The 17573-nt window shown below is 49.9% G+C and overlaps 2 protein-coding genes across 3 annotated transcripts in view; one reads left to right on the forward strand and one right to left on the reverse strand.

The window, feature by feature from the left end:
* The first annotated feature begins 631 nt into the window (after nucleotides 1-631).
* On the forward strand, nucleotides 632-6149 carry CHML (CHM like Rab escort protein). 2 transcript variants are annotated; one of them, XM_084868705.1, is made up of 2 exons: nucleotides 632-793; nucleotides 2213-6149. In XM_084868705.1, the coding sequence occupies exon 2, from the start codon at nucleotides 2531-2533 to the stop codon at nucleotides 4502-4504; it is 1974 nt and encodes a 657-aa protein (XP_084724831.1). In that variant the 5' UTR covers nucleotides 632-793; nucleotides 2213-2530; the 3' UTR covers nucleotides 4505-6149. The 2 variants fall into 2 exon arrangements, with proteins under 2 accessions (XP_084724831.1, XP_084724832.1); XM_084868706.1 differs by lacking the exon at nucleotides 632-793 and adding an exon at nucleotides 1419-1443.
* A 1280-nt stretch (nucleotides 6150-7429) lies between these two features.
* The window catches only part of KMO (kynurenine 3-monooxygenase), a 28442-nt gene continuing 18298 nt past the window's right edge, over nucleotides 7430-17573 (reverse strand). The window contains exons 8-15 of the mRNA XM_084868742.1: nucleotides 17080-17151; nucleotides 15688-15809; nucleotides 14342-14489; nucleotides 12932-12989; nucleotides 12243-12325; nucleotides 10474-10575; nucleotides 9829-9888; nucleotides 7430-7775 (exon numbers count right to left, since the gene is read on the reverse strand). Of these exons, the coding sequence (XP_084724868.1) occupies nucleotides 7602-7775; nucleotides 9829-9888; nucleotides 10474-10575; nucleotides 12243-12325; nucleotides 12932-12989; nucleotides 14342-14489; nucleotides 15688-15809; nucleotides 17080-17151 (819 nt within the window). The 3' untranslated portion in view covers nucleotides 7430-7601. The remainder of the gene's footprint in view (nucleotides 7776-9828; nucleotides 9889-10473; nucleotides 10576-12242; nucleotides 12326-12931; nucleotides 12990-14341; nucleotides 14490-15687; nucleotides 15810-17079; nucleotides 17152-17573) is intronic.

Raw genomic sequence — 17573 nt, forward strand, 5'->3', positions numbered from 1 at the left:
GCAAAGCCAGGAAGGAGGGGGGCAGGGGAACCCAGCAAGGGAGAGAGGGCTGGGCCTCTGAGCCCCATCCCCAACCTGCAGGGAAGGGGGTGAGGAAGGCTGGAAGAGTGACTTCAGCGATGCCTTAATCACGCCTATGGGGTGAATGAATCCCCTATAAAATCCCCAAAGCACGGTGTGGAGAGGAGCTCCCGGGCTGGCGATCCCCGGGAGGCACTAGCCCAGTGGTCGGCAAACTCATCAGTCCACAGAGCCAAATACCCACAGCACAGCGATCGATGGACATGTCTTTGGGGAGCCACAGGTAGTCACCAAAAAAAGTAAATAAATAAAAGATTAATGTTTGGAGCATTTCCTCATTTAGAGTTTGTTTTTCTTGGTCCATCTGCGGGTGGAGGAGGGGTGTTGGGGCGGGGCCCGGAGATCGGGGGCGGGTCTGAAGGGGCGTGGCTTTTGAGCAGGGGGCGTGGCTGAGCGTAAGGGGGCGAGGCCTTGAGCGGAAGGTGTGACTGAGCGGAAGGGGGCGGGGCCTTGAGCGGGGAACGTGCTCCAGCGTGCGGGGCGGGGCCAGCGGGCGGAGGCGTCGCGGAGCGTGCTTGGGCGGTGTCCTGCGCGTGGGGGCGTGGCCGGGCGTGCGGGGGCGGGGCCTGCGGGCGGAAGTGGACTCTCCCGGGTCTCCTCTCCCTGTGTCCCTTCGGCGGACCGTGATCTGGCGCCGCTCGGTCCTGGCGGGGACGCGGCTCGCCCGGAGCGGGAGCGGCTCGGCGGCCCGGCTCGGCGGGGCGGCCTCCAGGTACGGGGAGCGGCCGGCAGGGCGGGCTCAGCGAGGCGCGGAGACGATCCACCCAGCTGGGCCCCCAGGGTGCGCAGGGGATGGTGCCCTGAGCGCCCGCCGGGCCCTGGAACGCGGGGTGCGAACACTTGGGTGGCGTCCGCTTGGGCGCTCCCTCCCCGATGGCCGCCGCGTGGGGTTTCAGCCGGACCGGGAGGATGTCAGGCGGGGCGCCCCGGGCTGCAGCTCCTGCTGGCGCGTCTGCGGGGCCATTTGCTGCCGCTGCGGGGAGGCCCGGGGCGCTTCCTGCCCAGCGGCCGCGTCTCCCAGGGCCCCGGCTCCATTGCTGCGGAGGTCGCCTCGGGCTGCACCGGGGACGGGGCTTCCCCCGCGCTGCCCGCTCCCCGGAACCAGTGGCCCCGGGCCGGCGTGGAGGCCGGATCTCCCGGCTGATGTGGGTCCGCCCGGCGATCCCTCTGGCAGCTCTGACCAGTTTGCAGGGCTGGGAGCCCTGGAGCTTTCTCTGCTGGGCGGAAAGGCGCTCCTCACCGCGCTGACTAGGTGGCCGGCTGCTCATTGAGGCCGAGGGTGTGTTTTTCCAGCCCCATTTATTGAAACAAGCCGTCCTTTCACCACTGAATCTTGGCCCTTGAAAATGCACCTCTTCCAAGGTTAGAAGCGTTATTTATGTTAGTATATTTTAACATATGAGCCCAGGGATTTTCCTTTTTAATTTATGCATGTGTCCATGCACATTCATGTAAAGATGGGTGGGTAGTGAAAACTCTCTGTCCAGCTGACCTCGAGTCGCCCGCACACTGTGTCGGGCCTGGGAATATTCCTCATGGCAGTGTGCTCACCTTATACCGTCTGTTTTCATAAACACAGCGGAGCACACACTTCTTACCGTCTAAGCTCACCGTCGTGTGTGGTTTTATTCAAATACCAGTTGTCTTAAAAGCAAGAGATAGAGAATTGTATTCTGTTCTTTATTTTGTGGGACATTAGTGTATCCATTCTGCATTATTGAATTTTCTGATTGGAGGGGGGGAGGGGTATATCTTTAGTGTTCATTTCCAAGAAATTATGAAACAGGTGAGAGAGCATTTAATGCAGGAGTCTTCAAACTACGGCCCGCGGGCCACATGCGGCCCGCAGAGGAGTCTGATCCGGCCCGCCAGGTTTTTTGGGCAGTGAGCGCAGCCGAGGTGTTACAGTAGGAATTAGTAGTTCATATAGTCCAGCCCTCCAGCTCTCTGAGGGACCGTGATCTGGCCCCCACTTTAAAAAGTTTGAGGACCCCTGATTTAATGACTCGCTTTAGTAGAGGCTGGTGTCCTAATAGCAAGTCAGGCTCCAATGGATTGTAACTGCTGCTGCATGAAATCGCTTCCCTCCTAATGTCGTTCACAGTTGTATTTCTTCAATTCTCTTGCACAGGCGCGTTCCGGTCACAAATGCGTGTGTGACAAGCACTGCTAAGATGAAATGGAGAAATGGAAGCCACAGATCCGTGTGCGTATTCTCAGATGTCATGAGCCGGACTTGATCATGTTTTTATGCCACTGACCTATAAAAAAAAAAAAAAAAAAGGAAAGGGGAACAGACACCTGGGACCTGCAACCTCGAAACTTCTGGAATGACCTGGGCCTTCATGAGGAGAGATTTTGTCCCAGCCCATTCACAGCTCCTCTGAGCCCTCCGCCTGGACTCATCCTCACTCCCCTCAGTGGCAATCACCGGACACTGCCTCCCGGCATGGCGGACAGTCTCCCGACCGAGTTTGACGTCGTCATCATCGGCACAGGTCTGCCCGAATCCATCCTTGCGGCCGCGTGTTCGAGAAGCGGACAGAGAGTCCTCCATGTCGACTCGAGGAGCTACTATGGGGGAAACTGGGCTAGCTTCACCTTCTCGGGGCTGCTCTCCTGGCTGAAGGAGCACGAGCCAGACAGCGATGCCGGGGACAGAAGCCCGGCCGCCTGGCAGACCCTGATCCGCGCCTCAGAGGAAGCCATCGCCCTGCGCGGCCAGGATGACACCATCCAGCACGTGGAGGTGTTCCGTTACGCCAGCGAGGACGGGGGCGACGGTGCGGAAGAGATGGGTGCTTTGCAGAGAAATCTTTCCTCGGAAGCATCTAGCACCCTCACTCAACCTCTGGATCCTGCGTGCCCGTCGGAGGAAGCACACCCAGACAGCGCTAGCCCCGAGACGCCTGCCAAAGACACCCCGCAGCCTGATGGAGACATCTCATCGGAAGTGACCGATGGAGAGGAGAACCAGGTGACGGGAGAAGATGGCGGAGATCAGACCTGTGTCCACCCAGCTTCCGACGGAGCTGAGGACGAAAATAAACCTGTGGCGGAAGACAGCGCGGATCCCCCAAGGAGAGCTAGGATCACTTACGCCCAGATCGTTAAAGAGGGCAGGCGGTTCAACATCGATCTGGTGTCCAAGCTGCTGTACTCTCAGGGCTCGCTGATCGACCTTCTGATCAAATCCAACGTGAGCCGCTACGCCGAGTTCAAAAACGTCACCCGGGTCCTCGCCTTCCGGGAGGGCAGAGTGGAGCAGGTGCCCTGCTCCCGGGCGGATGTCTTTAACAGCAAAGAGCTCAGCATGGTGGAGAAGAGGATGTTGATGAAGTTCCTGACCTTCTGCCTGGACTCCGAGCAGCACCCCCCCGGCGTGCTGGAGGACCAGGACGTCGTCACCCGGCGCCCCTTCTCGGAGTTCCTAAAGACTCAGAAGCTCACCCCCAACCTCCAGCACTTCATCCTGCACTCGATCGCCATGGCGGGGCCATCCTGCTCCACGGTAGATGGTCTCAAAGCAACCAAGCACTTCCTGCAGTGCCTCGGGCGGTATGGCAACACCCCGTTCCTCTTCCCGCTGTACGGCCAGGGCGAGATCCCCCAGTGCTTCTGCCGCATGTGCGCCGTCTTCGGCGGCGTCTACTGCCTCCGCCACCGAGTCCAGTGCCTCGTGGTGGACAAGGAGTCCGGGAGGTGCGAGGCGGTGATAGATGGCCTCGGGCAGCGGATAAGCGCCAAGCACTTCGTGGTGGAGGACAGCTACCTCTCCGGGGAGACGTGCGCGGGCGTGCGGTACGCCCACATCTCCAGGGCCGTGCTCATCACCGACCGCTCCGTGCTCCCGGCCGAGTCCGACCAGCAGGTCTCCATCCTGACGGTCCCCCCCGCCGAGCCGGGCGCGCCCGCCGTCCGGGTGGCCGAGCTGTGCTCCTCCACCATGACCTGCATGAAGGACACCTACCTGGTGCACCTGACCTGCCCGTCCGCGCGCACGGCCAGGGAGGACCTGGAGCCGGCGGTGCAGGCACTGTTCACCCCGTCCACGGAGGCAGACACGGACACGGGGGGCCTCGGGAAGCCGCGGATCCTGTGGGCCCTCTACTTCAACATGAGGGACTCCTCGGGGGTCAGCAGGACCTCCTACCGCGGCCTGCCCCCCAACGTGCACGTCTGCTCCGGGCCGGACTGCGGCCTGGGGAACGAGCACGCCGTCAAGCTGGCCGAGGCCCTCTTCCAGCAGATCTGCCCCGGAGAAGACTTCTGCCCCCCGCCCCCCAACCCCGAAGACATCATCTTCGACGGGGACGACAAGCCCCCCGAGGCCCCCGGGACCAATGACATCATCATGGCCAAACTGGGAGCCCCCGAGGGAAGCCAGAACCCCGAGAGCCCAGGGCAGCATCCTCAAAATTAGGAGAAAAAGGAACGGAAACCGGAAATGCCACTTGGGGCCTTCATCCCGGCACCCGGGTACTCTCATTTGAAGGACAGCGTCCTGTACGAGTGATTAGAAGCGGTTATGTGATGGGTTATGCTACCAGTCGCTGGATGTCTGTCAAAACCCGTCAGTCACCGATTGGTTAGTTATTGGACCGTTTTTGTTTGTTTCAGAATGGACTCTGTTGATCCAGGATCTTAAACAGGGTTAGCTTTATTTTAGTATTGATTGTATAGATGAGGGTTCCATGTTATTAGCAGCTGTGCTTAAAGGGAAGGTTATATTGTACCTGCTGATGATTTTCAGGTTTTATTCTTGTCTACAATGACAGTGTCTAAAGGATATTTTTCTTTGCAGCTAAGACAGTTGCTACCACCTCTGAGTAAAAAACACACACACACAGTAAATTATGTGGTTCTTTTGTATATAATATAAACATATTTATGGTAGCAATAGCAGCTAATGCAAGTGCCAATATAAAATATATTTGTCTCATTAAAAGACTAGCTTTGCATGATCCTTGACTTGAGAAGGTCTGATGTTTGCAGTGTCTTACTGTTGAAAACTCCTAATCCACGCTTGTAACCCAGAAGGCAGTGTCCCCACCACAATCTTCTGACATTAGAACAAGTGTCAGGAAGTCCAGTTCCTAGTTGAAGAGCTCATTCTTGGGAGGTCCCGACAAAGAAAATGTAGGGGAGAAGATTCATTCTGATTAAACATTTCAGAAAATTTCTGCAGGACCCTCACACCTTAAAGAAGACTTTCTGCCTAAACCGGTTTGGCTCAGTGGATAGAACGTCAGCCTGCAGACTGAAGGGTCCCACGTTCGATTCCGGTCAAGGGCATGTACCTTGGTTGGGGTCACATCCCCAGTAGGGGGTATGCAAGAGGCAGCTGATCGATGATTCTCTCTCATGGATGTTCCTATCCCTCTCCCTTCCTCTCTGTAAGAAATCAAATATATATACATAAAGAAGACTTTCCAACCAGTAACTCAAGGTGGAACCACATGAGTCCACTTGAACGTGGGGTTCACTTGCCCAGCCTTCTCAGTGAGTGAGCATTCCTTCTTGCTGACTTTTCCACTGCAAATTGAAACAACTTTGACCTAATTTCTACGAGTTCATGCTAGTAGCAAAAGTTTTCAACTGCATGTTCAGTAGTATTATTCTATTAGTAGATTTTAAAAGAACTATTTAGAAAAACCTAAGAGCTCTATAACCCCTATCTTTTGATCTAACTCAATTTAAGAAGCATATATCCAGGAAAATAAAAATAAAAGATTAATTGTATGAAGATATTTCTAGTAATTCCATCCATTTGAGGTTGTTGTTTTTTTAAGCCCAACAATTGGGAAATATACAAATAAGATTTTGTATATTGCTATCAAAAACTGTTATGTAGACAAATAATATTAATATGTGTAAAATTGTATGGAAAAGTGTTTCAATGAGACTCAACGTGTTAGAACATAAGTTGTATTTACTGGTTATATTCATGTACATTGAGAATCAGAAGAAAATGTGATCCATTGGAATTGAACATTAAGAGGTCTTTATTTTTTTCTGTAAAATACTGATGTGTGCAATGAAAAATAAAAGACTCATGGTATAATGTATACTGATTTGGTGAGAAATTATTGATTCCTTGTCAAGTTCTAAAATTCTTTAGATGAAAAATATATATGTTTACATATTACATTCAAAGGATGGTCTCCAAAACTGTTGATGTCAAGTTTTACAACTCTTGGCGGGAAGCATCCTTGGATGTATTAATGGATGTATTATTGGAGCGGTTACCAACAGGAAAACAGCCCATCGAGCTGTTTTGAAGGTAGTGATTGCCTAAATAAAGGCCCTGTTTGGATTTTAATCATTCAGCCGCTCGGTGAGGTGTTTTTCTCTCACGTTCAAGTAGATGGCGATAGAGCGCAAGTTTTCGTTTTCTTCAGATTCTTTTAAAAATAAACTTTCAGGTACAGTTCGCATTCCATGTCATTCGGTATTCGTGTCAGCTGTACGGTATGGTGGTTAGACAATCACGTACTTTACAAGAGTGGTCCCTCTGCCCCATTCTTGAAGGGCCCACCTGGCCCCGTATGTAATTATCACAATATGACTGACTCGATTCTCCGTGCTGTAACCTACCTCTCCGTGACTGGTCTGTAGCTACCAATTTGTACTTGTTATTTTCTTCCCCTTTTTCATCTCCCCTTAACCCCCACCCCCACCCCCGACCCCACCTCCAGCCTCCCTCACTTCTGTCAACTGTTAGTGTATCCTCTGGGCCTGTGGTCGTGGGCACCCCTGCCTGGGTGACCAGGTGGTGGATGCCCTTACAGTGTCTCAATCTCCTTGCTCTAGAGCAGTGGCCGGCAAACCGCGGCTCGAGAGCCACCTGCGGCTCTTTGGCCCCTGGAGGGTGGCTCTTCCACAAAACACCACGGCCTGGGCGAGTCTGTGTTGAAGACATGGCGTTAGAAGAAGTTGACGTTTAAAAAATGTGGCTCTCCAGAGAAATGTCAGTCATTGTGCTGTTGATATTTGGCTCTGCGGACTCATGAGTTTGCCGACCACTGGCCTAAAGGCACTGCCTGGTTCGCTGTAGCCTCTAGCTCAGTTCCAGTCCCTGCTGTGAACTGTCATCATTCCTAGCTCCCTAGACTAATCTATTCTTCATCCTTCCCCTCTCCCCACATCCAACGATCAATTTTTATCTCTTCAACCTCAAAGATGATTCCATGTATCATTTCCCTCTCCCCACCTCCTGCCACAGACACAACTCCTAAGGACCTTAGTTTTCCTTCCTCTATTATTTTCCTCCGTGAGCATAGTGTTGTGGGAAGCTACTCAGGCAACTGAACGTGGCGGCCTTAAAAACATTTCCGGTGAACACACGGACATTCGACATTGAATTTAATTCTCAAGCTGACAGACATCGTCCACGAGTGACTTAAATATGACGGTGGGAACCATGGCTTGGACCCCTAGGTTTGGTTACAGAGGAATCACGTGTCATTGGCTCCTTCACGGCCTTCCCGTCGCCTGAGGGTGACAGTGGGGGATTTGTTCTAGAGGCTCCAGGGGGTTTTCAGGGAAACGTGTCCTGAATGCTGGAGGCTAGTGACCCAGTCCCACCGTCCCCTCAAGTAATCCAGGGGTTTCGGGACTGTGGAGCGTAGGATGAGGTAGGTGCTGCCGATGGCCACCAGTGTTCCGAAGAGGAAGAAGCCTTTGTTTATCACCTGTAAACACAGCAAGAATTCCCATGTTATTCATCCAGAGATCCAAATCTATTTTTTTAACACTATTTTATTGATTTTTTTTTTTTTTACAGAGGGAAAGAGAGAGGGATAGAGAGCCAGAAACATCGATGAGAGAGAATCGTCCATCAGCTGCCTCTTGCACACCCTTTACTGGGGATATGCCCGCAACCAAGGGATACATGCCCTTGACCGGAATCGAACCTGGGACCTTTCAGTCCGCAGGCTGACACTCTATCCACTGAGCCAAACCGGTTTTGGCAAGAGAGAGATTCAAATCTTTTTAAAAATATATATATATTTTTTAAAGATTTCAGACAGGAGGAGAGAGAGAGAGAAACATCAGTGATGAGAGAGATTCAGACTCACAGCTCAGCCCCGGCACAGTGTCTGTGAGAAGAGCATGGTGATCATGTTGCAATGTATACAAACATTGAATCATGTTGTACACTTGAAACCAATGCAATGTTATATGCCAACTAGAGGCCCGGTGCACGAAAAATTCGTGTACTCAGGAGGGAGGGGTCCTTCAGCCCAGCCTGTGCCCTCTCAAAGTCTAGGACCCCTCGGGGGATGTCCACCTGCTGACTTAGGCCCTTTCCCCAGGGGATCGGGCCTAAGCTGGCAGTCAGGCATCCCTCTGGCGGCCTGGGACAGCCTTAGCGCTGCCAAGGAGAAAGGAGAGGCTCCCAACACTGGGCTCGCAGCCCTCAGCCCTGCTTGTGGCTGAGCAGAGCTCCCTCTGTAGGAGAACACTGACCACCAGGGAGCAGCTCCTGGGTGCTCCGAGGGTGTCACAGCAACCAGTCGTTCGGCCGTTAGGGTCAATTTGCATGTCACCCTTTTATTATATAGGATTACACCTTACTCATTCAAAAAAGAGATGTTTGCCAAAACTGGTTTGGCTCAGTGGTAGAGTGTCGGTCTGCGGACTGAAAGGTCCAGGGTTCGATTCCGGTCAGGGGCATGTACGTTGGTTGCGGGCACATCCCTGGTAGGGGGTGTGCAAGAGGCAGCTGGTTGATGTTTCTCTCTCATCGACGTTTCTAGCTCTCTACCTCTCTCCCTTTCTCTCTGTAAAAAAATCAATAAAATATGTATTTTTTAAAATCTTCAAAAAAGAGATGTTGAAGACTGCTTTCCATTCAGGCTCCTCCTCCTCCTCTAGCCACTGGCACATGGATTTGCTACCTTCCAGTCCCCTGAAATCCTTGCCGTTTTCACTCGGGCCATGTGGGGTGGGGTGGGATGGGGGGGTTTCTTCAGCTCCCAGGCGCCTGGGCCCACCCCCATTCTCACCAGGGGCCTTTTGTGTCTTTCCATGACATGTCCCCCACCGGTCTCTGAGCTCTGTGAAGGGCAGGGGCCTAGTTCTTGTTCACCACCGGGCCCAGCTCAGTCTCCACACGGAATAACGCTGTTCTTTGGGTGAATGAAGTTGTAAGATTTCCAAAGTGGGAAAAGAGGCAACCGGAAGGTCCATTCCTTGGCTTCCCTAGGCCCAAAGCCCCAAATGAGTGTGGCATCAGCCATGCGTCGGACTTAGATGACGTTTTGTGAGTGATTAGTTTTTGTCCAGTGTTACAAATGAAATCCACAAGAGTACTGCAGGAAGCAAAAGCCAATTGCTTAAAAAAAAGTCGAAAGTCATTTTACTAAAATAGTCAAAGGTGGAGAGTTAGCACCAAATTTATTTTTTTTTAAATATCTTCTCTTCCAAAGAGCGTCCTCTCTCTCTCTCTCTCTCTCTCTCTCTCTCTCACTCTCTCTCTCTCTCTCTCTCTCTCTCTCTCTCTCTCTCTCTCTCCCTCTCTCCCTCCCTCCCTCCCTCCCTCTTCCTCCCTCCCTCTTCCTCCCTCCCTCCCTCTTTGTACCTTTGTTTATTAGGTATCAGTACATTGCCTCTTGTGTACCCAGGGCACTTTATTTGGAAGGCAAACATTTCACGCGCTTGCCTGAAGTATGTGTAACCAAAACACTTCCCACCTGGACACAGCCGGTTAAGAAAAAACAAGAACCATGAGTCTGTCCCAACCTTTTTTTGCCAACGCCAGCGCAGCACCGCCTCGTGGTACCTTATTCTGGAAAAGGTGACCTGTAAGAAAGTTTAAAGTACGTTCTGTGTTTTTGTTTTTGTTTTTAATATATTTTTTATTGACTTCAGAGAAGAAGGGCGACGGGGCGAGAGATGGAAACATCAACTATGAGAGCGATTCACTAATCGGCTGCCTCCTGCACACCCTCCACTGGGGATGGGGCCCACAACCTGGGTAAGTGCCCTTGATCGGAATGGAACCTAGGACCCTTCAGTCCGCAGGCCGACGCTCTATCCACCGAGCCAGACCAAGCAGGGCTGTGTAATTCTTTAGTGGCTAAATAGAAGGTTAAAATTAGGAACATCTTGCCCTAGCTGGTTTGGCTCGGTGGATGGAGCATCGGCCTGCAGACTGAAGGGTCCCGGGTTCGATTCTGGTCAAGGGCACATGCCTGGTTTCAGGCTCGATCCCCAGCGGGGTGCGTGCAGGAGGCAGCCGATCAATGATTCTCATCAATAATGTTTCTACCTCTCCCTCCCTCTTCCTTCTTCTCTGAAATCAATAATATATATATATATATATATATATATATATATATATATATATTAAATAAAATGGGGCAACATCTTGCATTCAGACCTTACCATGGTGTAGAGGGGGATGAAGGTCGATGGCATGATGGCGTGAAGCAACCTCTCCACGTTCTTCTGGAAGATGAACCATCTTGAGTTGACGTGTGCTCGCATCTGCAATAATGTGAGAGTTCTCAAGAATGCCTTGGACCATGCATGCACCTCTCCTCCAGCTCATCGCTACTACCCTTCATCTTCTTCTTCTTCTTCACCACGAAAGCCAGGCACAGAGTGGTCCAATCAGTTCTTGTTTCCCAACCCCTTTCTGTCATTCTCAACAATGCAGGGAGGACATGACCTTGAGAAGGTCAAGGGTTGACCCTACACCCGTTGGAGAACTCTACAGGGGTCAGTACGGGAACTCTACAGAGCATGTTCCATTGCGTCTGGTGGGTAACCTGAGCCTGCTGGTGATTTGGCTAGTCTCTGATGCTTCCTGGTTGCTCTGGAATGTTGCTGATGGCAGGAAGTGATCGGATTACCCTTTCCGTGTATTCAGGACAAATATTCAGACTGCAGCTGTCTGGTTTTTTAACGACACCAGGAAGATATTAATGAGCCTTTGGGTGTTTTTGTAGAACTTCCTTCATGGCATATATATGGAACCATCGGCTCAAGTAGGGAGTCCACGTGACTACCTTCTCTCTTATGAAGCCAGGGGAAGAACAGCTACACCCTCTTTACATTTGTCTTGGAAATTTTTTCATTGGATTATTTTAAAATGAGAACCGCAACAGATTATGGGGAGCTTTTCATGGGTTTGGCTCAAAATGGAATTATGTTTTCCTTCCTATGATTCATCTTCTGACCATGAATTGCTTTGGTCTTGCTTTTTTTGTTTTTGGTGTGTGTGTGTGTGTGTGTGTGTGTGTGTGTGTTTGCAGGGCATAATACCCCAAAGAATATTCAATGTTACCCTAAGGGTGGAGATTAAAAGATTAAGCATGGAAAGGCGATTTCTTAGATTTTTCAAACATGAACACATATCAAAGTTCTACGTTCATTAAAATAGCATATTACTAACACTGGTAAATGTCTCAGGGTTGAATCTGTGAAATATCAGAGGTTGAACTGGCCTTTTGTATTTTATCGTCTTTGTTGCCTCCTAAATGTCACTGAAGCATAGATGGAGATGAGGTGCAGGGATGATTATCAACGTCTATATCCGTGGTCGGCAAACCGAGGCTCTCGAGCCACATGGGGCTCTTTGGCCCCTTGAGTGTGGCTCTTCCACAAAACACCACAGCCTGGGCGAGTCTATGTTGAAAAAGTGGCGTTAGAAGTTTAAGTTTAAAAAATGTGGCTCTCCAAAGACATGTCAATTGTGCTGTTGATATCTGGCTCTGTGGACGAAGGAGTTTGCCGACCGCTGGGCTATATAGTCACAACCCACCGATGTGTAAGGAATGCTATGTGTGTGTGTGTGTGTGTGTGTGTGTGTGTTCTTTTGTACCTATTCTTTTTTATTCTAATTGTTGACAGCATTACAAATGTCTCCCATATTTTCCCTTTTTGCCCCCTTCCACCCAGCCCCTGCTCCACCCCAGGCCTTCCCCATCCTGTTGTCTGTGTCCATGCGTTATGCATATAGGCATATATGTCCTTTGGTTAATCTCTTCCTGTCCCCTCCCACCCCCATCTCCCACCCCACTGAGATCTGTTATTCTGTCCCATGCATCCATACCTCTGGTCCTATTTTCCTCATCCCCGAATTTCTAATAACAGTTTGCTGGAGTGTCAGCGAACGATCTCATGGAATAGCGCCATGCCCTCTCACTCACCTCCACGTAATTGTACATGGAAAGGTCTGAAACCGCGTGGTCGTCTGGGATTCGAAATCTTGAGAACTCAGGAAGACACACACCTAGAAGCCAAGTTCAAGAACGTATCGTTTCCGAGACAGTCTATGAAAATGAGCAGGGCTCTGCAGAGATGAAATTATTCTCTACCCTCTATTCTCTCTAAACTTTTATTTTCTTTTAACATCCTTTTATTGATTTCAGAGTGGCTACTGTGGCGATTTCTTTTACCGATGAAAATTATGTGCATTTCATTTCATCTTAGAATTGTATATACAGTGTTTAAACTTTCATACTTCTAAAATTAACATACCGGTGGAATCAATTTTAATCAAAAGGCAAATGGAAGTATCAGATGGAGACTTTTGATTGGACTCAAAGCTAGAAGCACCTGAGCTGCTAACAGAATTTCTGAGGGCCGCAGGCAGGGAGAGAAAGGAGCACGTGGCCACCAAATTCTGGTCTGGGAACTTTATCTTATCTTAAAGCAAACTACGTTTTTCTCTCTGGCTGCTCCTCGTCTGATATGATCAACAAGAGTGGCAGACTCTCTGAGCAGAAACATTTGTCATCCTGAACAGGAACTGGGCAGGGGTGGGGTCTGTGGTCATGTAGAATCAGAAATAGTCCCACAATTCATCTGCAGGGCGAGTCCGAAGAATGGTACTTACTGAGATCGTTATTGAACTTCTCCATTAACTCATCAAACACCAGGCAGTCCTCAAACCCCTGAAATAAGAAACAAATGGGGGGAAACACACTGGACATCCCAAACACTTCTTAGCCATTTTGAACTGACCTCCCAGTGTAATTACAGAGTGGGGATTTGAACCCTCGCCTTCTGATGCCGCAGCGCTGGGTACTTATCCACTAAAATTGGTGTGTTCTTAGGTTTTCATAGAACAAAACGTTTCCCACTGCTTTGTAGAAGGTATAACTGATTGGATTCACAACCCATTTATACCCGGAATATGTCCCAGGAACCAATACAATAAAAGACTAGGATTATAAAGCTATTAGTTACCAAACACACACGATATTTCTTTTCCAGAAATATTTTTCTAGCCAGAATGATAACATTTCCCTGGAAGCCATAGTGCTCGGCATCTAATCTGTTTCACAGTCTTATTTAACCACATTACTTGTGGTTTCCTTTGGGGGGGAAAAGATAATTTGAGATCTTTTCTTTCTTTACGCCTAACATTTATATTCTTACGCATAATATCTAGAAAAACATATTTTAAAAACGAAGTCTCCTATTGCTGGTAGTCAAGTCTCCAAATGTTAGGCTATCAATGCATTTTCTATATACTGATAAGTAGCTTAGGCTTCATGCTTCTTTTTCTACATTAAATTGCTGGATCAAGTAATTCTTTTTTTTTTTTTTAATATATTTTATTGATTTTTTTTTTTTTTACAGAGAGGAAGGGAGAGAGATAGAGAGTTAGAAACATCGATGAGAGAGAGAGTCATCGATCAGCTGCCTCTTGCACATCCCCTACTGGGGATATGCCCGCAACCAAGGTACATGCCCTTGACCGGAATCGTACCAGGGACCCTTCAGTCCCCAAGCCGACGCTCTATCCATTGAGCCAAGCCAGTTTCGGCTGGATCAAGTAATTCCAGACTTGCTTAAAGTCACTGATGAATCTAATAAAAAAAAAATCTGGTATGATGATTGCATTGATTTGTGTTCTCAGAGACTCGGGGGATAGTTTTATTATGTTTTATTCTTTTTGTTGTTTTGTGTGTTGTTTTTTGTTGTTGTTAATCCTCACCTAAGGATATTTTTTCATTGATATTTAGAGAGAGTGGAAGGGAGGGGGAAAACAGAGAGAGAGAGAGAGAGAGAGAGAGAGAGAGAGAGAGAGAGAGACATCGATGTGAGAGAGACACTTGGATTGGTTGCCTCCCATCCAGGGCCAGGGATGGAGGCTGCAACCGAGGTATGTGCTCTTGACCAGAATCGAACCCGAGACCCTTCAGTCTGAGGGCCGACGCTCTATCCCCTGAGCCGAACCCACGAGGGCATCTTTGGTTTTATTTGAGAGGTTACCACCTGGGCGGGAGAAAGGACTTACTGCGTTCATTCCTTGCCCAAAAAAGGGCACGATGGCATGGGCTGCGTCACCCATTAGCACGCAGCGGGACTTGAAGTGGAACGGGGAGCACTTCACGGAGATCATGGCCTGGGCGGGCAGGAGGAAGAAGTCCCGCGCCAGGGCTTGCCTTCGGAGGAAGAGGATCGGAATGCAGAGATGTCAGACCAGGCACCTACCACGGCCCAATCCTTTCACGTCTATTGGCTTCATGACCATAGGACCTTATTGGCGAGTAAGTCCACAAGAATGGCAGCAGAGGGAGAAACGGAAGCTTCTTCTGATCCCCACTTTCCGTTTCTTAAAAAAAATACACTGAGTGGCCAGATTATTGTGATCTCTGAACACATAACAAGCTGGCTACTGAGTGTACATATTATTAGAGGCCCGGTGCATGAATTCGAGCATGGGTGGGGTCCGGCCAGCCTGGCCAGGGGGAGGGGACATGGGGTGTTGGCCGACCTGCTTTTTGGTTGAACTCCTGGTCGAAGGGACCATTTGCATATTAGCCTTTTCTTCTGTAGGATAGACACGGAGTGGCCAGGTGATTATGCGTTCAGAGGTCATCCTCCTCTGGCCACTCTGTGTAAAGACCGAGGGACACCAGTGCCTTGTCTTTCCCGGAGAAACTGGCCATGGCCTGGGGTTGTTCCACTCACTGCTCACAGCGCAGCGTCCGCTTTTGATAATAGGGGCTTCTTCCTGTCTAGGTCACTGCCCAACTGGACATGTTTAAGCAAAACAAATAAGGTGCATACTCTTCCTTTGATTTTTGAATAACTCGGACCAATGGAGCAAAAGTCATGATTGCACCTCCATTTTTTTTTTTTTTTTTTTTTTGGTTTGTTGTTGTGCATCCTCACCTGAGGATATGTTTCCATTGATTTTTAAAATATATATATTTTATTGATTTTTTTACAGAGAGGAAGGGAGAGAGGTAGAGAGCTAGAAACGTCGATGAGAGAGAAACATCGACCAGCTGCCTACTGCACACCCCCGACCCGGGATGTGCCCGCAACCAAAGTACATGCCCTTGACCGGAATCGAACCCGGGACCTCTCAGTCCACAGACCGACGCTCTACCGCTGAGCCAAACTGGTTTTGGCTCCATTGATTTTTAGAGAGAGTGGAAGAGGCAGAGAGAAACATCGATGTGAGAGACACATCAACTGGCTGCCTCCTGCACTCCCCCTGACCAGGGTCATGGAGCCTGCCACCAAGGTACGTGCCCTTGACCAGAATCGAACTCGGGACCCTTGCATCTGCGGACCGAAGCTCTAGCCACTGAGCCAGACAGGCCAGGAACGATGGCAGCTCCCCAGACGTACTCGCCCATGAGAGGAACGGCGTCCGGGAAGTGCTTGTGGAAGAAATCCAGCACGTCCCTGCTGGTCTGAAGCTTCTCGAAATCTTCGAAGGGCATGAACAACGTGCAGGTGAACGTCTTGTTCTGTGAGGAAAGGGACGGTGTGAGCAGGGATAGGAGGCCCGTGATGTGGGCACAAAAGTGAACCCCCAGATCGCAGGGCTCCCGCTGTGGCAGGTGGCACCTGGGAGGAGGGCCCAAGCAGGCGGGAGAGGCAGCCTCGAGTTCCCCCTGACGCCCAAGGGACAGCGCCGCCGAGGCTCCGGCTCCTCCCCGGCTTCTCAGTTAGTTTTTCGGGGAATTTTCTACCTTCAGACATTCTCACCAAGCAAACCCCACACCTCAGATGGCTATTAGGTGGGTTGGACCTAATACCGCTTCCCTGTTTTCCTCTATCGTTCATCTTATGACAGTATGACTAGGCATGGAACCCAAGGTTGATACCAAGAGAAAAAAAAGATACAAGAAGAAGACCAACAGATAACGCTGTCAATCTACAGCGCATAACAACAATAACAACAACCATGAAATAACAGCAGTGCTATCCATTTTATACATAAAAACGTGGAGAGTCTAATGAATGACCATCCCTACTCTATTTTGAGAATGTATATTCCTATCTATCTATCTATCTATCTATCTATCTATCTATCTATCTGAAAGCCTAAGCAACTGTTCAACTGGTAGCTATGATGCATTGACCACCAGGGGGCCGACGCTCAATGCACAGGCATTGAAACATGGAACAGTTTGATGAATCTCAGAGGGAAGGGGGGAGAGGAGAGGGCAGGAAGAGATTAACCAAAGATCTTATATGCATACTAGCAGCTCAGTGCACGGATTCCTGTACCTGTGGGTTCCCTCAGCCTGGCCTGCAGGGATTGGGCCGAAACCGGCAGTCCAGCATCCCCTGAGGGGCCCCAGATTGCGAGAGGGAGCAGGCCAGGCCGAGGGACCCTGCCAGTACACGAATCTGTGCACGGGGCCTCTGGTGCTTCATAAATCTTAAAGGCTGAAAGTACTTCCTAATATAAATGATTAGATGATTCTCTCTAAGTCTCTCTGGCTTTATCTGGGGGCCCCTTCGTCCTTCACTGTCTTGGGAAACTTGACAGGCACCCCGACACACAACCCCGTTTAGTCACTCAGGTATGTTGACTCTCCTTTCCAACGTAAATCATGGGAACGGCTTCCGTTGTCCCTCAGTACATCCCAATGTTTCAAAGACGCAATCCCTCTATAGACTAAACCATGACGAGGTCCATTGGGTGTATACCTACTAAGCGCCAACACGAATAAGGACAGCACTGGTGATGGACGCAGAATCGCGGCGGACGAGAGATTCTGTACCTACCTTGTTAGGGAGGGCAATCATCATGAAGGTGTTCCTCGGCCAGATGTGCAGGTAATTCGGCTCCATGGCGAACTGCAGAGCAACGGGCACACAGCCGGTTAGTGCGTTCATGCAACACATCCGTGAAACGGACTGTGCTTTTTTTTATAATTTCCCCACAGGGACTTAAATCCCTATCATTTTCATGATAGTATCTATTGCCACAAAGTAGAAACAGTCTTAAGCAATACTACGTGCTCTGTTTTCATGAACTCAACCTTAGGATATATATATAACCTTTGCCTTTTATTAAAAATGTACTTAGCCGAAACTGGTGTGGCTCAGTGGATAGAGCGTCAGTCTGCAGACTGAAAGGTCCCAGGTTCGATTCCGGTCAAGGGCATGTACATTGGTTGCGGGCACATCCCCAGTAGGGGGTGTGCAGGAGGCAGCTGGTCGATGTTTCTCTTTCATCAATGTTTCTAGCTCTCTATCCCTCTTTATTCCTCTCTGTA

Source organism: Pipistrellus hanaki, assembly GCF_964339955.1.
Source record: "Pipistrellus hanaki genome assembly, chromosome: 20".
Lineage (NCBI taxonomy): Eukaryota > Metazoa > Chordata > Mammalia > Chiroptera > Vespertilionidae > Pipistrellus > Pipistrellus hanaki.